Source organism: Mytilus galloprovincialis, chromosome 13 (assembly GCF_965363235.1).
Source record: "Mytilus galloprovincialis chromosome 13, xbMytGall1.hap1.1, whole genome shotgun sequence".
NCBI classification, from domain to species: domain Eukaryota; kingdom Metazoa; phylum Mollusca; class Bivalvia; order Mytilida; family Mytilidae; genus Mytilus; species Mytilus galloprovincialis.
Genome location: NC_134850.1, coordinates 862261 through 878887, shown reverse-complemented (window position 1 = coordinate 878887; position 16627 = coordinate 862261). Strand labels below are relative to the sequence as shown.

Below are 16627 nucleotides of genomic sequence, written 5' to 3'. Positions count from 1 at the left end.
CCATTGGTCGCCTTGTGCTGTTTTCTGCCTTTTTGGCGGGTTTCTCTCTCATTGACACATTCCCATTTTTATTCTCAATTTTAGACTAATTGTCGAAAATGATTTTGACGTTACATAGTACAGCATTTGAAAACTAACGTGTCTATCGTGCAGATTTATATTCAATCAGCGACATAGTATAATTAGTAAAATAAAATGCCACACTCATTGCGCGTTAAGAATCAATTCGAACAAGGTCTTTGGTTGCAAGGCAAACATTGTGTTCATATCCAACATTAGATATTTTCTAGTTGCGAAGACATGCCACTTCCTCCATCCGTATTTGCTTTTGTACATTTTATTTTGTTCTCGTGATGATTGTGTATTAAATAGTTGCAGGTAGATGCAAAGCAAGCAAGAATAAACCATCAGTTAGAAAAATTGGAAATTAAAATTGTGTGCACAATTGTCACAATAATAGGAACAGCGTTATGTGTTTGTCTATATATTTTACGAACTTACTACTACGAGTTTTTATCCGTCCTCGGATTGCTCTTTCAACAATTATCAAAACAACGACTGAAAAAAGGAGAATATTTATGGTCAGAATAGAAATTTCTAAAAGTACATAAGTCGAAAAAGTGAACAACGGCAAGGTCAAAACATTATATTTTAACAGTACAGATGTAGTATCACATGGTTATGAAGGGTAACAGAAAAAAATGTAATGTTTGTATTCTTAAAATATTCCGTTATTTTTCTTTCATTTAAATCTGTTTGTTGATAGTCAATCGTATTTTTTTTTTAAATCAGTCAAATCATATATTTTACTGTATTTTACAGTTTTACACATAATACAGATTTTTTTTTTTTATATCTGAAATGTATTTGACAAATCACGCCGATACCGAAACATAAAGCTGATGGTACTATTGAGGACTAAGTCTATTATCAGGAGAACTTAACTTGAGTTTTGGTCTGTCCATGACGTGAATAACTGCAAAATAAAGCACTATTTAACCTGGTCATGTGCGAACAAAGAGACAGAAGTTACCAGAGTGAGATTTAAAACTCATAGCAGAAGAGAGGGCAAGATCAAGAGCTCCTTTTCACACACATAATTTAAATTGTTTTTATACATTTGGTAAATGATTGACATTTGTTGTAGTGCCGAACTATTTTACAAACACGATCTGATTTATCTTTCATATAACACAGGTTGACAAGCAACTATGCCTCATCTGTGTCTATGCTGGAAGACAAATTATCAAATGTGAATTACATAGCATATTTGAAGAATGCACATCAAAATTGTCTTCACATTTATTTATAAGAGATCAGATTAGCAAAACTATTGAAAATGTCTAAATGATACCCCAGTTTTATTTTAAAGTTCGGCTTCAATTTACACCAAATAACTTTATTTTTTGTCAATCAGCATTAACTTTTACAAGTGAAATATATGTCCAATACAACAAACATACGCGAAAACTAATGGCACATAGAATTTATTTGTGTGAACTTCCCTCAATATTGGGTAGGGTCGCTTATAGACTTTTAGTGCAGACTAGTGCAAAAATACAAAATACAAATCAAATACATATTTGTAGTTTCCGAAATATTGAAATGCAGACTGTTTTCATCCTATGGGGCATGGTCAAATGAATAAATATATATTCCATAATAAAAGATCATGAGGATAATCATTTTAGAACTGTCCAATTGAAGTATTGAAAATAATGAGCTATTATGTAGAAAGAAAGCTGCTTTCTTCTTTGCTATGATGCCAAATAATTTAAAGTTCCATTTAAGAATCCGGGGTGCACTGTTGTTTTTGTTTGTTTGTTGTTTTTTTAGGGGGGGTGTAGGGAGGGTCAGTAAACATGTTGATCGTTTCAGTTAATACAACTTTAGTGGCTACGAATCATGATCTGTCAAAAAGCATAGTCACTATTTCTGTCATTTTGATATTCCTGTTGGTCCAGATAATTTATACGTTCATGCATGATTAAGTATTCATTGCAATATTTCAGTATTCCAGATTGCTTCTGTATTTTCAAACTCTCCGTTGATGAGAAATGTAACAGAGTGTGGGTGATTTTGAAAATGACAGACTAGATAAGGTCACTGCATACGGAAAACTATCGGCGAATTAGTATATTGGAAGACAAAAAATAATTCAATAGCAGTACATTTTTAAAATTTTTATAATATAAAGGATATTGGTATGCCCCACCCAGGGGCATTATGTGTCTCGGTCTGTGCGTCCGTTCGTTAGTCAGTCCGTTTGTCCGTCTGTCCCGCTTCATGGTTAAAGTTTTTGATCAAGGTACTTTTTGATGAAGTTGAAACCTAGTACACATGTTCCCTATGATATGATCTTTCTAATTTTAATGCCAAATTAGAGTTTTGACCCCAATGTCGGTCCACTGAACATGATAGTGCGAATGGGACATCCGTGTACTATGGACACATTCTTGTTTTCACTAATAAGTTCACGTACACTTGTGTTATACATGTTGTAGCCATTCAAGTATATAAAACATATTACACTTTTTTTTCACTTGACTTTAATATATACAATTGTAACACACACGATTTTTAATTCATTGGTTGAATAATGTTATTGCTGAATTAAAAAAGAATTTTCAAGGCATTCACCATATAACCATAAATTATATTACAAAAATCCTTATAAGCATTGAACATTTGCATTATTCAATGCAAGATTCTTTTTTTGATGTAGACCTTTTGAATAGTTTCTCATAAACTTCTTCTTAGCCCATTAATATAAACTACTTACCGCATGCAAATGACAATAGCAAAACCAATATAGCTGCTAAAATGCGATATAGATCTGCAAAAATACAAAAAGCAGCTAATAAAAGTGGCTTGTATTTCACGACATTTTTATTGTCGATTTTGTATAAATGTATAATTTTACTACCAAAGACGGTAATGTCAACTGATAGTTTGGATCATAAGCTATTTTTCAATTGAATGTTTTGTTTAGTGTCGGTGTTCAATGTATAGATGGGTGCAGTCCTAACCTGTACAGCAAGTTATCACCAGCCCAGTAGGAAGTACTCCGGTACTGGCATGAAAATACGGATTTTTTGTGTTATTAAATTGGCTGTTACAAAATGTTAAAAATTATTATAAATTAAGGAATGTATCTCTCTAATGCAAAGCTCTGATTCCTTTCACGGATTTGGCTATACTTTTTGGAACTTTTGGATTTTAGCTCTACATCTTTTAGCCACATGTGGAGCAGGATCTGCTTACCCTTCCGGAGCACCTGAGATCACCCCTATTTTTTTGGTGGGGTTCGTGTTGTTTATTCTTTAGTTTTCTATGTTGTGTACTATTGTTTTTCTGTTTGTCTTTTTCATTTTTAGCCATGGCGTTGTCAGTTTGTTTTACATTTATGAGTTTGACTGTCCCTTTGGTATCTTTCGTCCCTCTTTTATATAAGCTTTGGATTTTACATAATTTGGCCACGAGCATCACTGAAGAGACATTATTTGTCGAAATGCGCATCTGGTGCAGAAAAATTGGTACCGTTAATGTTATTAACTTGATAACCAGTAATTTGGACTGGTCAAAGTTAGCCTGTGACAGGATTTAGGATTGCTATGGCCAGTCCTAAGACCAAAATCTTGTTAACTTGAAAAGCGGACTTGGTCCTAGGACTGTTTTTATGTCTGCCAAAAAGTTAACTTGGAAACAGGTCCGCTCAACACTAAGTTACTTGTAACCAGGACCGCTCTACGTCGATTTATTAAAACATGTTTTAATATCTTTGCCAAATTGTTTTTTTGGTATAAACATCGAAAAATAAAGTTAAATCAATACTTCCGTGATATAAACAGGATTAAATACATATATTTGTAAATAAAGTACGCATAAAACGTAACTTGTTATACAAATTTATCCATGATCTGCCTTTCTATGAATTAAAAAACGATCTTGGTTACAATGCTAACGGGCATTGAATATATATATTTCAATACCTATCAAATTCAACAATATTTGCATTTTATTATGTATATCTATATACCCGCATAGTATATCACCAATATTTCAATGCCACGATAGAATTTATAATACAAAATGAAAGCAATATTGGAACACATGACTACAAAATTTTGTCTGCATATATTTAGGGTGCCAGCATTGCCTCCTTTAATTCAATATAATGATATATAACAAAATTTTAGTAGTTTTGATAAATCAGGCTGACTTGTACAACAAAATGTGTTGACTGCATCAACCAAAACTGACTATATTTGCACTTTATTTTGTAAATATACATAGCCACATAGTAAATCAGCCATATTTTTTATGTCAGGATTCAATGTTTAATAGAAATGACAGCAATATTGGAATACAATAACTACAAATTCTTGTTCATACATTTAGGGTGTCAGCTTGTCCTCCTTTTATTCAAAATATTGATACGTAACAATATTTCAGCAGTTTTGATACCTCATGCTGACTTTTTCAACAAAATTATTTGACCGCATCAATCTAAACTGTCCATATTTGCACTTAATTATAAAAATTTGTATACCCGCATAGTAAATCAGCCATATTTTTTATGCGAGGATATAATGTATAATACCAATGACAGGAATATTGGAATACAATAACTACAAATTATTGTTCGCATAAATTTAGGGTGTCAGCATGTCTTCCTTTTATTCAAAATATTGATACGTAACAAAATTTCAGCAGTTTTGATACCTCATGCTGACTTGTACAAGAAAATTTTGACCGCATCAACCAAAACTGACCATATGTACACTTTAATTTGTAAATCTATATACTTGCATAGTAAATCATCCATATTTTTTACGTTAGGATTCAATGTATAATACAAAGCAATATTGGAATACAATAACTACAAATTTTTGTTCGCATAAATTTTAGGTGTCAGCATGTCCTCCTTTAATTCAAAATATTAATACGTAACAAAATTTCAGTAGTGTTGATACCTCATGGTGACTTGTACGACAAAATTGTTTGACCGCATCAACCAAAACTGACCATATGTGCACATTAATTTGTAAATCTGTATACCTGCATAGTAAATCAGCCATATTTGTTTTGTCAGGATTCAATGTTTTATACAAATGACAGCAATATTGGAATACAATAACTACAAATTTTTGTTCGCTTAAATGTAGGGTGCCAGCATGTCCTACTTTTTTCAAAATATTGATATGTAACAAAATTTCAGCAGTTTTCATACCTCGTGCTTACTTTTACAACAACATTATTTGACCACATCAACCAAAACTGACCATATGTGCACTTTAATTTGTAAAACTATAAACCCGCAGAGTAAATAAGCCATATTTCGTATGTCAGGATTCAATATATAATACCAATGCCAGCAATTTTGGAATACTAAAAACAAATTGTTGTTCGCACACATTTAGGATGCCAGCATGTCTTCCTTTTATTAACAAATTTGATACGTAACTAAATGTCAGTAGTTTTGATACCTCATAATGACTTGTCTAACAAAATTATGTGACCCCATCAGCAAACACTGACCATATGTGCACTACAATTGTAAGTCTATAAACCTGCATAGTAAATCAGCCATATGTCAATATTCAATGTATAATACAAACATGACAAATGACAGCAATGTTGGAATACAATAACTACAATTTTTTGTTCGCATACATTTATGGTGCCAGCATGTCCTCTTTTTATTAAAAAAAAATTATACGTAAGAAAATTTCAGCAGTTTTGATACCTCATGCTGACTTGTACAACCAAATTATTGTTGTCAATATATTGGAATTTTATGCGACTGTCATATAGGTAATAGGTTTTTACCAAGGCAGTACTATAACAGTTGTTTTCCATTGTGTGATGTGTTTAAGCTTTTGTGTTTTCCCATTTGATAAGGGACTTTCTGTTTTGAATTTTCCTCGGAGTTGGGTATTTTTGTTATTTAACTTTTTTGACATTTAATGATTTTAATCATTTTGAGAACGACCCACAGTTTCAGAGATGATCCCTGTGGTTGATATATGAAAATGCTTAATATATTCGTCATTGTCTCTATCCTTTGAACATATTCAAGATTCTTCTGATAATTTTTATGTATTCCGTCTGTTTGAGCCATGAACAACCTGACTGTATGAAGAAACCACACAGATTTCAACAGCAAGTACAACGAAGATGATATTTTCAGAGTGCTTTTTTTTTTATTGACCACATATTTGTTTGGTTTCGTGAATTCCCATATCAGACGGTCGGTATTCAAATAAGAATTATTGTGCACCATTACTAGCCTATTTGTTTTTGTACTCATATGAATATGAATTCACACAAAACCCTCTCAAAGACAACAAAAAATCCTCTTGCCAAGTTTTCCAATTTCATTTTCATATATATTGACGATGTCCTGTAACTCAATAACCCACATTTCAATGAGTGCGTACATATATTCCAGTGAACGTAATTTTAAGGATACTACCGAAAGTAAAAAGTATGATTCATATTTTGTTTTTTTCACAAGCTTGAATCTATGACAAACAAAATGATTTTACAATTGTCAACTTCACAATTCTCAGCAGTTAACCCTTTGTTCCGTCGTATGGGGATTTTATATCTCAACTGAAACATATTGTTCGTGAATGTTCACAATATGTGGACTTCGTTAACAAAGGCCTTACACAAAAACTACTTCAAGGGAGTTAAGAGAAAGAACAATTAACATTTCATAAGTTGTATGGTCAACAACACGAATTGATTGGCCGATGCGATGTGTCAGTGTCTTAATTAACCAGCGATATGTTTTCCCGGTCTTAAAATCTTAGATATCAGTATATTCTACTAATCTGTAATTTTTCCGATTGTGCCTATTCCCGATTGCGACATTTGACTGAGTTTATAATTGCATGATGCCTGCACAGTTGGGTATGCTAACTTTTGTTGTATCTGTTTTCTTTTTATTTAGTAACGATGAAGATTTACACAATTCAACTCAATAAAAACCGATTATATTGTCTTCTAATTACTTTATTATTTTAGATTGGTATTTTGTTAATCAGGTTTGAACTTACTTGTAGGAACGTGTACGTTGTATATGTAGTTGTCAAACTCAACGATCTTAATTTTCCTTGATATATTATACCTATAAAAAAAATGCGTAAACATTTTCTTGTCGCATAGTTTTGTACAGATCGAATCTGAAAAATGTTCATAAAACTATATAATTTCAACTCCCTAAGTTACAGATAGCAGAATCTAAGATATTTTTTCGATGTTACTTAGATGAATAATACAGAAGTTAAATAGTTATCAAAAGTACCAGGATTATAATTTTATACGCCAGACGCGCGTTTCGTCTACATAAGACTCATCAGTGACGCTCAGATCCAAATAGTTAAAAAGCCAAACAAATACAAAGTTGAAGAGCATTGAGGACCCAAAATTCCAAAAAAGTGTGCCAAATACGGCTAAGGTAATCTACTCCTGGGGTAAGAAAATTTTTAGTTTTTCGAAAAATTCAACGTTTTGTAAACAGAAAATTTATAAAAATTACCATATAATTGATATTAATGTCAACACCGAAGTGCTGACTACTGGGCTGGTGAAACCCTCGGGAACGAAACGTCCACCAGCAGTGGCATCGACCCAGTGGTGTAAATAGTTATCAAAAGTACCAGGTTTATAAAAGTATGAAGCATTTGAAATGTTAGGAACTTTTCGCCGTGAGCATATCTGATAAACCTGTATCCATTTGGTATTGGTATTATGAAATAAAAACTTTGGAATAGATATTCACTTGCGCATCATGACAACTTAAATTTATGTTTTTTTTTTTTAATAACTTCAACGAATGATACTAAATATATATAGATATATAGATATATGTAGTTTATTGTATAAAGATAATTGAACAAAACAAAGACATATAATTTGAGACATAAAAAATCACTTACCTATCTCCTAAGTAACTGATTCCTGTCATTTCTATGTCATCATAGCAATTGATATCTGGAAAATATAATTGAGAAGTTTGTTTTTCTTTATATAAAATGTTTCCCTTCTATAAGTGGTATACACATGAATATCCGAACTTGTTTCGTAACAAATTAGATAACCATCATGTATGCAAATGTAATCAATTGTCTTCATTGCACTAATAAAGTTTGTTAGTTATAAACATACACCAGGGATTCGTTTTCTTCATATTAAGATGCTAATACTTCACATTTGTGTGTAACATGTACATTTTTAAGAAATAATTATGGAATTGTAAATAATGCATCAAATTTCAATAGTAACAATCAAGGACCCATTGTTTCCATCTAGTTCTAAATGAAATAACTCAAATACTGACGGGGATTCTGACATAGGACCAATACATGAGCGATGAAATGTCAAAAAATAAATTCGACTCATCAGTGGCACAGTTAAAAGTCAAATAAAAACTAAAAAACAAATAGTTGCATACCAAAATTCATCTATGGTATGTCAAATACGAGTAAAGGTATTTATGCCTGGAGGGAGAACATCCTTATAATTTTTAATATTTACACTTTTAATAAAAAAAAAGTCCATTTGCATAAAAATGAACGTTGTTATAATCCTTAATAGCAACACAAAAGTGCTTTAGCCTTACTACTTGACTGGAAATATCATTGGTACTAAATGTCCACATGCACTGAAATCGACCCAGTAGTAACAAAAGGCCTTATTATATTAATACTCATAGCCTTAATCCCTATACTGATTTTAATAAACAGGCTAAAATCTATGTAACAAAATGTTTGATAATGGTTAGGCTGAAGATTTACCGACAAAAATGTATCAGACATAAGAATTTACGATATAAAATATTAATGAATTTCACTGTTTGCAAAAAAGTAAATTATTCTAAATAATAAGGATTTTCTTATCCCAAGCAGAAAACCCTAGCCGTATTGAGCACAATCTTTTTGAACTTTTGGTCCTCAGTGCTGTTCAACTTTGTACTTGTTTTGGCTTTCAACCTTTTTGTATCTGGGCGTCACTAGTTAGTCTTGTGTGGACGAAACGCACTTCTGGCGTATTAAAGTTTAATCCTGGTGCCTTTTGTTAGCTATTATTCGTGTGTTTCTTTGTCCAATATGTTCTATTTATTTGTATTGTAGTCCTGTAATGCTATGTTGTCATTTTAATGTTATATTTAACATTGCCATTAAAGCGGAAGGTTTGGCATGCCACAAAACCAGGTTTAACCCACCATGTTTTTCTTTAAAAAATTCTCCTGTACCAAGTCAAGAATATGGTTATTGTTATATTATAGTTCGTTTCTGTTTGTGTTACATTTTAACGTTGTGTTTCTGTTGTGTCGTTTGTTTCCTCTTATAGTTGAGTGTGAATTCTCATTGCTATAAGACGTGTCACGGTACTTTTCTATCCCAAATTCATTTATTTAGATTTGATGTTATATTTGTTACTCTCATCGGATTTTGTATAATGCTTAGTTCGTTTCTGTGTGTGTTACATTTTAATGGTGAGTCGTTGTTCTCCTCTTATATTTAAAAAAATGCGTTTCCCTCAGTTGGAGTTTGTAACCGGATTTGTTTTGTTTCAAACGATTTATGAGTTTCGAACAGCGGTATACTACTGTTGCCTTTATTTAGTATAATCTAAAGATGAAACAGTTTTTGTCTGTTATTAAGTTTTTATAGAAAATCACGTTCACTTGATAGAATATCGGTCAATGGGATGCTAAACTTAACCCTAAATATAAATCCAATAAAACATTTTTGGCATCATTACGAGAGAGACAGCACCATATTTTTGTTACATATTGATAGTATTTAGGCCTGATTAAAAGAGACTAGTAATTTACCTTTCATTTTAATCGTTTCGTTGTATGGATTTATTCCGAGATAGCAGGAACAATCTTCAGTTGATGGATCGCAGTAACACTGGTTTTTCGGGTTCCTGACAAACGAATATCCTCTATCGGTATTACAAATACATTTTCTGTCGACCGAAGTGTTGCCAATTTTATACGTCTCCTGACCTAAGCTGTTACAAAGTGATTTTTGATAGGTGCAGTCACTGTTCCCAATTGTGTAAAAAAGGAAAGGCTGATATCGAGTTGCACTGCATGTTGCGTTGTTTAAGTTCGGCTGAAATACGTATTTTTGTCCTGCAAATGTTAAATAAAGAAAGTGCTTTATAATTTATTAATGTTTCACAGTATAAGTTATTCCACCGAATTTGTCACTTCTTAATTCAGGTACATCGAAATAATATGATTAAAAATGTTCACAACAAAATTATTTTATTTACAATGAAATGCGATAAATGATAAAAAGACTAGTATTTTTTTTTATTAAGAAACGTTCTGTTTAATTGGTTATCAAATTTTTTTTTTGTATATCAAAATACAGTTATTGTTTGAAATATTACTTACGGTTTTACTCTGATAAAGCTCACAACTAAATAATTTTACATGATATTATTAACTGGACAATTGTTTAGATATTTAAAAAAGCTTACCAGAATGTAAAATTCTAGGTTTATTACACATATCTCTGTATACATTTACTCTAAATGTTACGTTAAATAAGCAAGTATAATTTTCTGGAGGCTTGCACATGGATTTTGCCCGAATAATCCAGTGTCCCTGTGATGGACAAGTGAAGTCGTATGCTTCATTTAAGGATAACATCTACAAAATAGATAAATGCATACTCATCAATAATTTAAGCAAGCATTCAATCAACATTGTATTTTGTCAACACAGACGCACATAGGTGAAGATTTGTGAGCATGTAAAAAACTTATGAACACACCAGCCTTAGTATTGTGTATGCCAGACGCGCGTTTAGGCTAAATAAGACTCACCAATAATGCTGATATGCCAAATTAAATACGAAGTTGTACGGATAGTGTGTTATAAAACTTTGCTGTTGGAAATTATTTGAAATAAAGGAATATATCTCTCATGCAGGCTCTGATTTCTTGCTTGGCTTTCGACTATACATTTAAAAGAGAGGCGAAAGATACTAGAGTCACATTCAAACCCATAAGTCGAAAATTAACCGACAACGCCATGGCTATAAAAGGTTATTGACCAACAGACAAACAATAGTACACAAAACATAGCATAGAAAATTAAAGACTGAGCAACATGAACCCCACCAAAAACTTGGGGTGATCTTATGTGATCCGGAAGGGTAGGCAGATCCTGCTCCACATGTGGCATCCGTCGTGTGGCTCATTTTAGTTCAAACCCGGTAATAAGTCTAATTCGGTAGGTAACATTAGTGAAAAGGGGAAGGGATTGTAGTCACTAGATGAGGAACATTTGCACTATCATCTATGAAACGGATATTCCATAACGGGCAAACCACTTGTGATGGCGTCTGTAAAATTTACGAAGGGGTGAATTCAATTTCACCATTTGGTACCATTAAGCTGTACTTGGCAAAACTTTTAGGAATTTTTGGTTCTCAATGGTCTTAATCTTCGTACTTTATTTGGCCTTTTTAATACCTTCTGATTCGAGCGTCACTGATAAGTCTTTTGTAGACGAAACGTGCGTCAGCGTAAATAAATGTAATCCTGGTATCTATGATGAGTTTAGTTGGTACTGTTGGTTCAATAGTGTCATTGAAAGCATAACTCCTCTATAAAGAAAATCATAATGGGAAATACAAGCCCTGGAATAGTCCTGGCATATCGTATCAGCTGGGAAATATATCCTCTGTATGCAGAGGCTGCTGCAATTCTGCTGCAATTATGCTGCATATAAATGGAAAGGCCACAATTTGGAAGCTGAAATCATCTCTGTTGTCGTAAAGTTTTGTTTTCAACTGACCCTCATGATCAATTTCTAGATGTAAGTAAAGATATGAGGCAGACATAACTGTATCTGTTGCATTCTTTATCTCAAGTTCCATGGAATAGATGTGTGAATATAATCACCAAATTTTGAATTATTTAGTGAAAGAATATCATCTATATAGCGGAAAGTAAAGTTAAAAGATACTGCTAACTTCTTATCTTTCTTCCTAAAACGTTCCTGTATAACGTCAGCCTCGTATGAATAAAGGAACAAGTCGACAAAACGATGGGCACAGTTGGGAATGCCGATTGTTTGTTGAAAAATAAGTCATCAAACGTAAAAATATGATTTATCCCTCCCTATGTCAAAATACTTGTATCTGCTTTGTTTTTTTTAAGACTGGTTCCACACTTTACATTTCTGCATTAGGGAACCATGAAATCGGAGTAGAATCGTTATTTTGAATATGATTAAAAAACGTGTACGACCATTTAATGCCAGTTTATGTAATTATTCGCTCTACACAAATAGTATCTAATATGTATTTCGATGTGCCCCGTTGTTGTATAAATTCTTATAAATCCATTGGATGATGGAGGTGTAATGATTGATAATCTAGTCTTAGATTCATGTTTGTTTTTATTAGTTGTGTTTTGGCTTTCAACTAGCTGTCAGTAACTGCGAGTACACTCGGATATGTACTTAGTGTCTTTTTGTTGTTGGGATATACAATTACCCGGCCCCTTCCACTCTGTGTCTTTGTTAGATGTATTTCTGTGTGTATCTATCTGATGAGTTAAGCCTTTGTTAACTGATTGTTATAGTTCGTTCTTATATTGTACCGTTACACCACTGTCCCATTTTAGGGGGAGGGTTGGGATCCCGTTAACATGTTTAACCCCGCCACATTCTGTATGTATGTGCCTGTCCAAGTCAGGAGCCTGTAATTCAGTTGTTGTCGTTTGTAGATGTGTTACATATTTGTTTTTCGTTAACTTTTTGTTCATAAATAAGGCTGTTAGTTTTCTAGTTTGAATTGTTTTACATTTGTCATTTCGGGCCTTTTATATCCGACTATGCGGTATGGTCTTAACTCATTGTTGAAGGCCGTACGGTGACCTATAGATGTTAATTACTGTGTTATTTTGTCTCTTGTGAAGGGTTGTCTCATTGGCAATCATACCACATCTTGTTTTTTTATAATTATAATGTTTGATTTTTTTGCCAGATTCATTGTATAGATATTACTCCATAGTTTTGTTCTTCAATTCAGTTGTGGTGAGATCTTCAGTGTGCAAAGAATTCCATTCAAACCAGTGCTAGGGGGCGTCTTAAACTTGCAGTGAGGTGAGATTGTTTTTGCTCCGTGTGCAAGGCCTTACTGTGACTTTGAGATGAAGAACAGCAATTAAGTCGCTGTGTCATTGCTTTTCATGTTGTTGGTCTGCATCTACTGATTTTGTGTCATCGATGGATTACCTCACATCCTTTTTCTCTACTACGTTAAATTGAACATATGTACTTAGTATAATTTTGATGTGACAACTGTATGGTAAATTTCCTTATTCTGAAGCAAGACGGAGACATATAAAATAAAACACAGGTGTCAGATTTAAATCATACATACCTGAAGGAAAGTCAGAAGGATGAACATGTCCATGATTTGGTCTTCAGTTATAATCTATGCCATCTAAACAGATAAATATTTAATAAATCTCAGGTTAAGATATTGGACCTTAAACAGTGGATTACAATGCTGAATAACCAAACCTTTGGCTTTATAATTTTGCATATTCTTGATGCATCGTTGGTCAATGTCAAGATATATGTTATATTGTATATCCGGGTAAATATATCTTCAAATTATTATAATCAAGAAGACAGATATCCTTATTTTTTAAACAAACATGTCCACATGAGTTAATGATGAGAGGATTAGAAAGTATTTTGTAAGAATACCGAGTCATAAAAAAATCAAGACAAATAGGTAGAACTCGATAATACTATTTTGTAAAATAGTTTCAATGTGATTCGGCATTAAATGCAAAGGCCACACAAATAATAAAGCCTCTGACTTATGTTTGAAATTGCAATATTCCAAACCTTGATTTTGCAGGTGACAAATGGAAACAGTAAAACGCGCTTAAGTTTGTGTTGGCAAAGGGTGTAAATGCTTACACCGGATTGAATATGGAGGATAACTTGTAGATTAATGTCAGTAACATCAACTAACATGTTTAAAACTATTTGATGTACAACACTTGAGATATAACGCTTCTAGTGCTCACTGTTCTTAAAAATATTAATAAAACGGAAATAAACAGAGGATCCCGAAATTATTTTCTTTCTTTTTTATGTCTTCCCGTTTTCTGTGGAAAGACCTGTTTTTTTTTTTGTTCTGATTATGATTGTGTTCTTCTTCCGCCACATTTTTATCTTACGGTGAATAGTGGTTTCGCAGGATGTCGCTTAGATTTTTTGCATATGATATCGAACAGTTATTGCGCTTTTGATACTGACACTGTTTAACCAAACATTTTTTTATTTTAATAGTTATCTCGTCAAAAACCATGTTTCTTATGTGCGCAGTTCCTTCACAACCGTAAAAGATTACGACAAAATCATTTCACCAATTTGCTCGTTATATCCTCAGGATCGTAAGAATAATAATTGACCAAAGCGGTCCGTATACTCCATATGAGAGTTATTTCCGCTTCTGTACTTAAAATAACTGAAATGTTTTTGTAACTGTTAAGCCATAAGTGATAGAGACCTAGAGTGTTTTGAATTGAGGTCCTTGGTCCACCAAAAAGAAAATGGGTCAAAGGTTCAGATTCTAAACTTTTATTTTGGCTTAATATTGTTTCTTTTCAGAAACCGTATAAGATATCGACAAAACATTTTTACTAAACTGATATTTGCAACATGTCGGCAACATGTCGTAACATACATATTTTGGTTAAAAGGGTGCGTTGACATTTGATGGGAGTTTCCTCCCCTCTAATATTCAAAAAAAGCTGTATTGGGTTAGAACTCATTTCCCTTTGATTGTTGAGACTACGGGTCATTTGATTTGAGGTCCTTGCTTTATGACCTTGAAATTTAGTTTAAGGTCTAAGGTAAAATTGACGTTCTAGATTTTGACCTTTGCTGTAGATTTATATTTATACTGATGTTTTGCAATAGGTTAGTAGCATAAGTATACAAAAACTGTATATTTTTAGAATCTGAGTAAAGTAAGCAATTATTTGATACCAGAAGTGACTTAACTGGACGTGACTTATTATCTCCCATAGTGAATTAAAAACGTGCCTAAAACATAGTATTTTCAAAATCAGTTTGTGATACGCTATCAATTCAGCCCGGACATAATGTGTTTTGATCAAATTATTTTTATATTGAGTGAATGTGAGTGGAAAGATCTTCAATTGTTCTCTGAACAATTTGTTTTCAATTTTTATTCGGGTTTGTATAAAAAAAAAGTAAGATGATAACCTAGTTCCTTCATACTGGATACCGAGACTTAACAAAATGTAATAATTTATGAAGAACGGTAGTCTTTCCCCAATTGTTTACTACCATTCGTTCTACAGTTAGATGTCTGGAGAGTTGTATAATAGGTCTTATTATGCATTTAGTTAAAAAAGTAAATTAAAAAAACGATTAGGGTATTTTGAGAATTTTCACATTAACTCTTGTTTGGTATTTGAGTTGTCTGACTTGTAAGTGCTTCTTTCAAATTATCATTTGGAAAAACAGAGAGGTTTGTTATCTTATATTTATAAAGGCTGCACGATGTGAAATATATACCAAGTAAATATTTTATTAGAGAAATACTGGACACAATTACACAGTATAGAATACAATATGTTCACGTATGGCATTTGACTATGAAACCTACAATTCCCATTTCAAGGAAGACGTCCGTCACATTGATTTACCATAGTATTAGTAAACTCCAACCCTTATAACAAAAGAAGCGTTGAACTGTGATCTTTTCAAAAAGTCGATTTGAAAAAAAGATGTATTGATCTTTATGTATACGTGCGTCTTGTATGTTTAAATGCTTTAAGAACAAATTGTTTGTTCTGTCTTTATCAATCTTAACAAAAGAATAACGCCTTTAAATTCTGGTTTATGATCAAGTATCAAAATTTTACACAAATGAGAATGTGATTGTACAAAAACAATTATGAATATATAAATGGCAAAGATATTTGGTATAATCGTAATTCATATATAACCAAAAATTGTTTTCAACGGTTAAAACTTGTACTACAAATATAGAGATTTATTGTGAAAGAATATTCACAAATGTAGAATTTCATCTACCGTGCAATTACGATTTTATATGTAAACATAATACAATTTAATTTTGAAGATTTCACCCATATTTATACAAAACTGCTCCGGCAGAATTTTTAGTTAGAACAACTGCAATTTTACAGTCACAATCACGAATTGAATGACCGATATGATACGTCGGTGTTTCAATACTCTAGCGACATGTTGCGCGGTCTTAGTTCTTTAGATATCAGAATAATTGTTTTCACTGTAATTTAACAGATTATGATCTTGTCGATTGTTACAATTTAAGTGCTTGTTGATTCGCATGGCGGGTATGTTTGCTTTGAAAATAGCGCTTGTCTATCGACACACATTGCTTTGTTCCATTTAAAGTTCTTACGATTCCTGCAGGTTTTGTTTGCTACAATGATGTGTCTCTTTTCACTAATTTAACTTTCATTAATTTGAACATCGGACAACTACTGTCGTCAATAATTCACAGATTTATATATGATTGAAATCTTATCTGGTAGTGATGCT

The 16627-nt window shown here is 32.5% G+C and overlaps 2 protein-coding genes across 2 annotated transcripts in view; both read right to left on the bottom strand.

Moving 5' to 3' along the window:
- Window positions 1-2892, bottom strand: part of LOC143056232 (uncharacterized) — a 52376-nt gene extending 49484 nt beyond the window's left edge. Inside the window, exons 1-2 of the mRNA XM_076229314.1 lie at window positions 2783-2892; window positions 502-558 (exon numbers count right to left, since the gene is read on the bottom strand). The gene's annotated coding sequence lies outside the window, so the exon portion shown is untranslated. The remainder of the gene's footprint in view (window positions 1-501; window positions 559-2782) is intronic.
- Window positions 2893-7047: 4155 nt separating this feature from the next.
- LOC143056231 (uncharacterized) lies at window positions 7048-13516 on the bottom strand. Its single transcript, XM_076229313.1, has 5 exons — window positions 13428-13516; window positions 10510-10681; window positions 9851-10156; window positions 7950-8004; window positions 7048-7138 (listed from the first exon to the last, which is right to left on the bottom strand). Exons 1-5 carry the CDS (start codon window positions 13458-13460, stop codon window positions 7048-7050), a joined length of 657 nt encoding a protein of 218 aa, XP_076085428.1. The 5' UTR covers window positions 13461-13516.
- Between the last annotated feature and the right edge of the window lie 3111 nt (window positions 13517-16627).

Coding starts and splice junctions, on each gene's coding strand:
- LOC143056231 (XM_076229313.1), bottom strand. CDS start 13,460: ATGGACATGTTCATCCTTCTGACTTTCCTTCAG. Junction 10,682..13,427: donor TCCTTCTGACTTTCCTTCAG/GTATGTATGATT, acceptor TCTATTTTGTAG/ATGTTATCCTTAAATGAAGC. Junction 8,005..9,850: donor CGAAACGATTAAAATGAAAG/GTAAATTACTAG, acceptor TATATTTTCCAG/ATATCAATTGCTATGATGAC.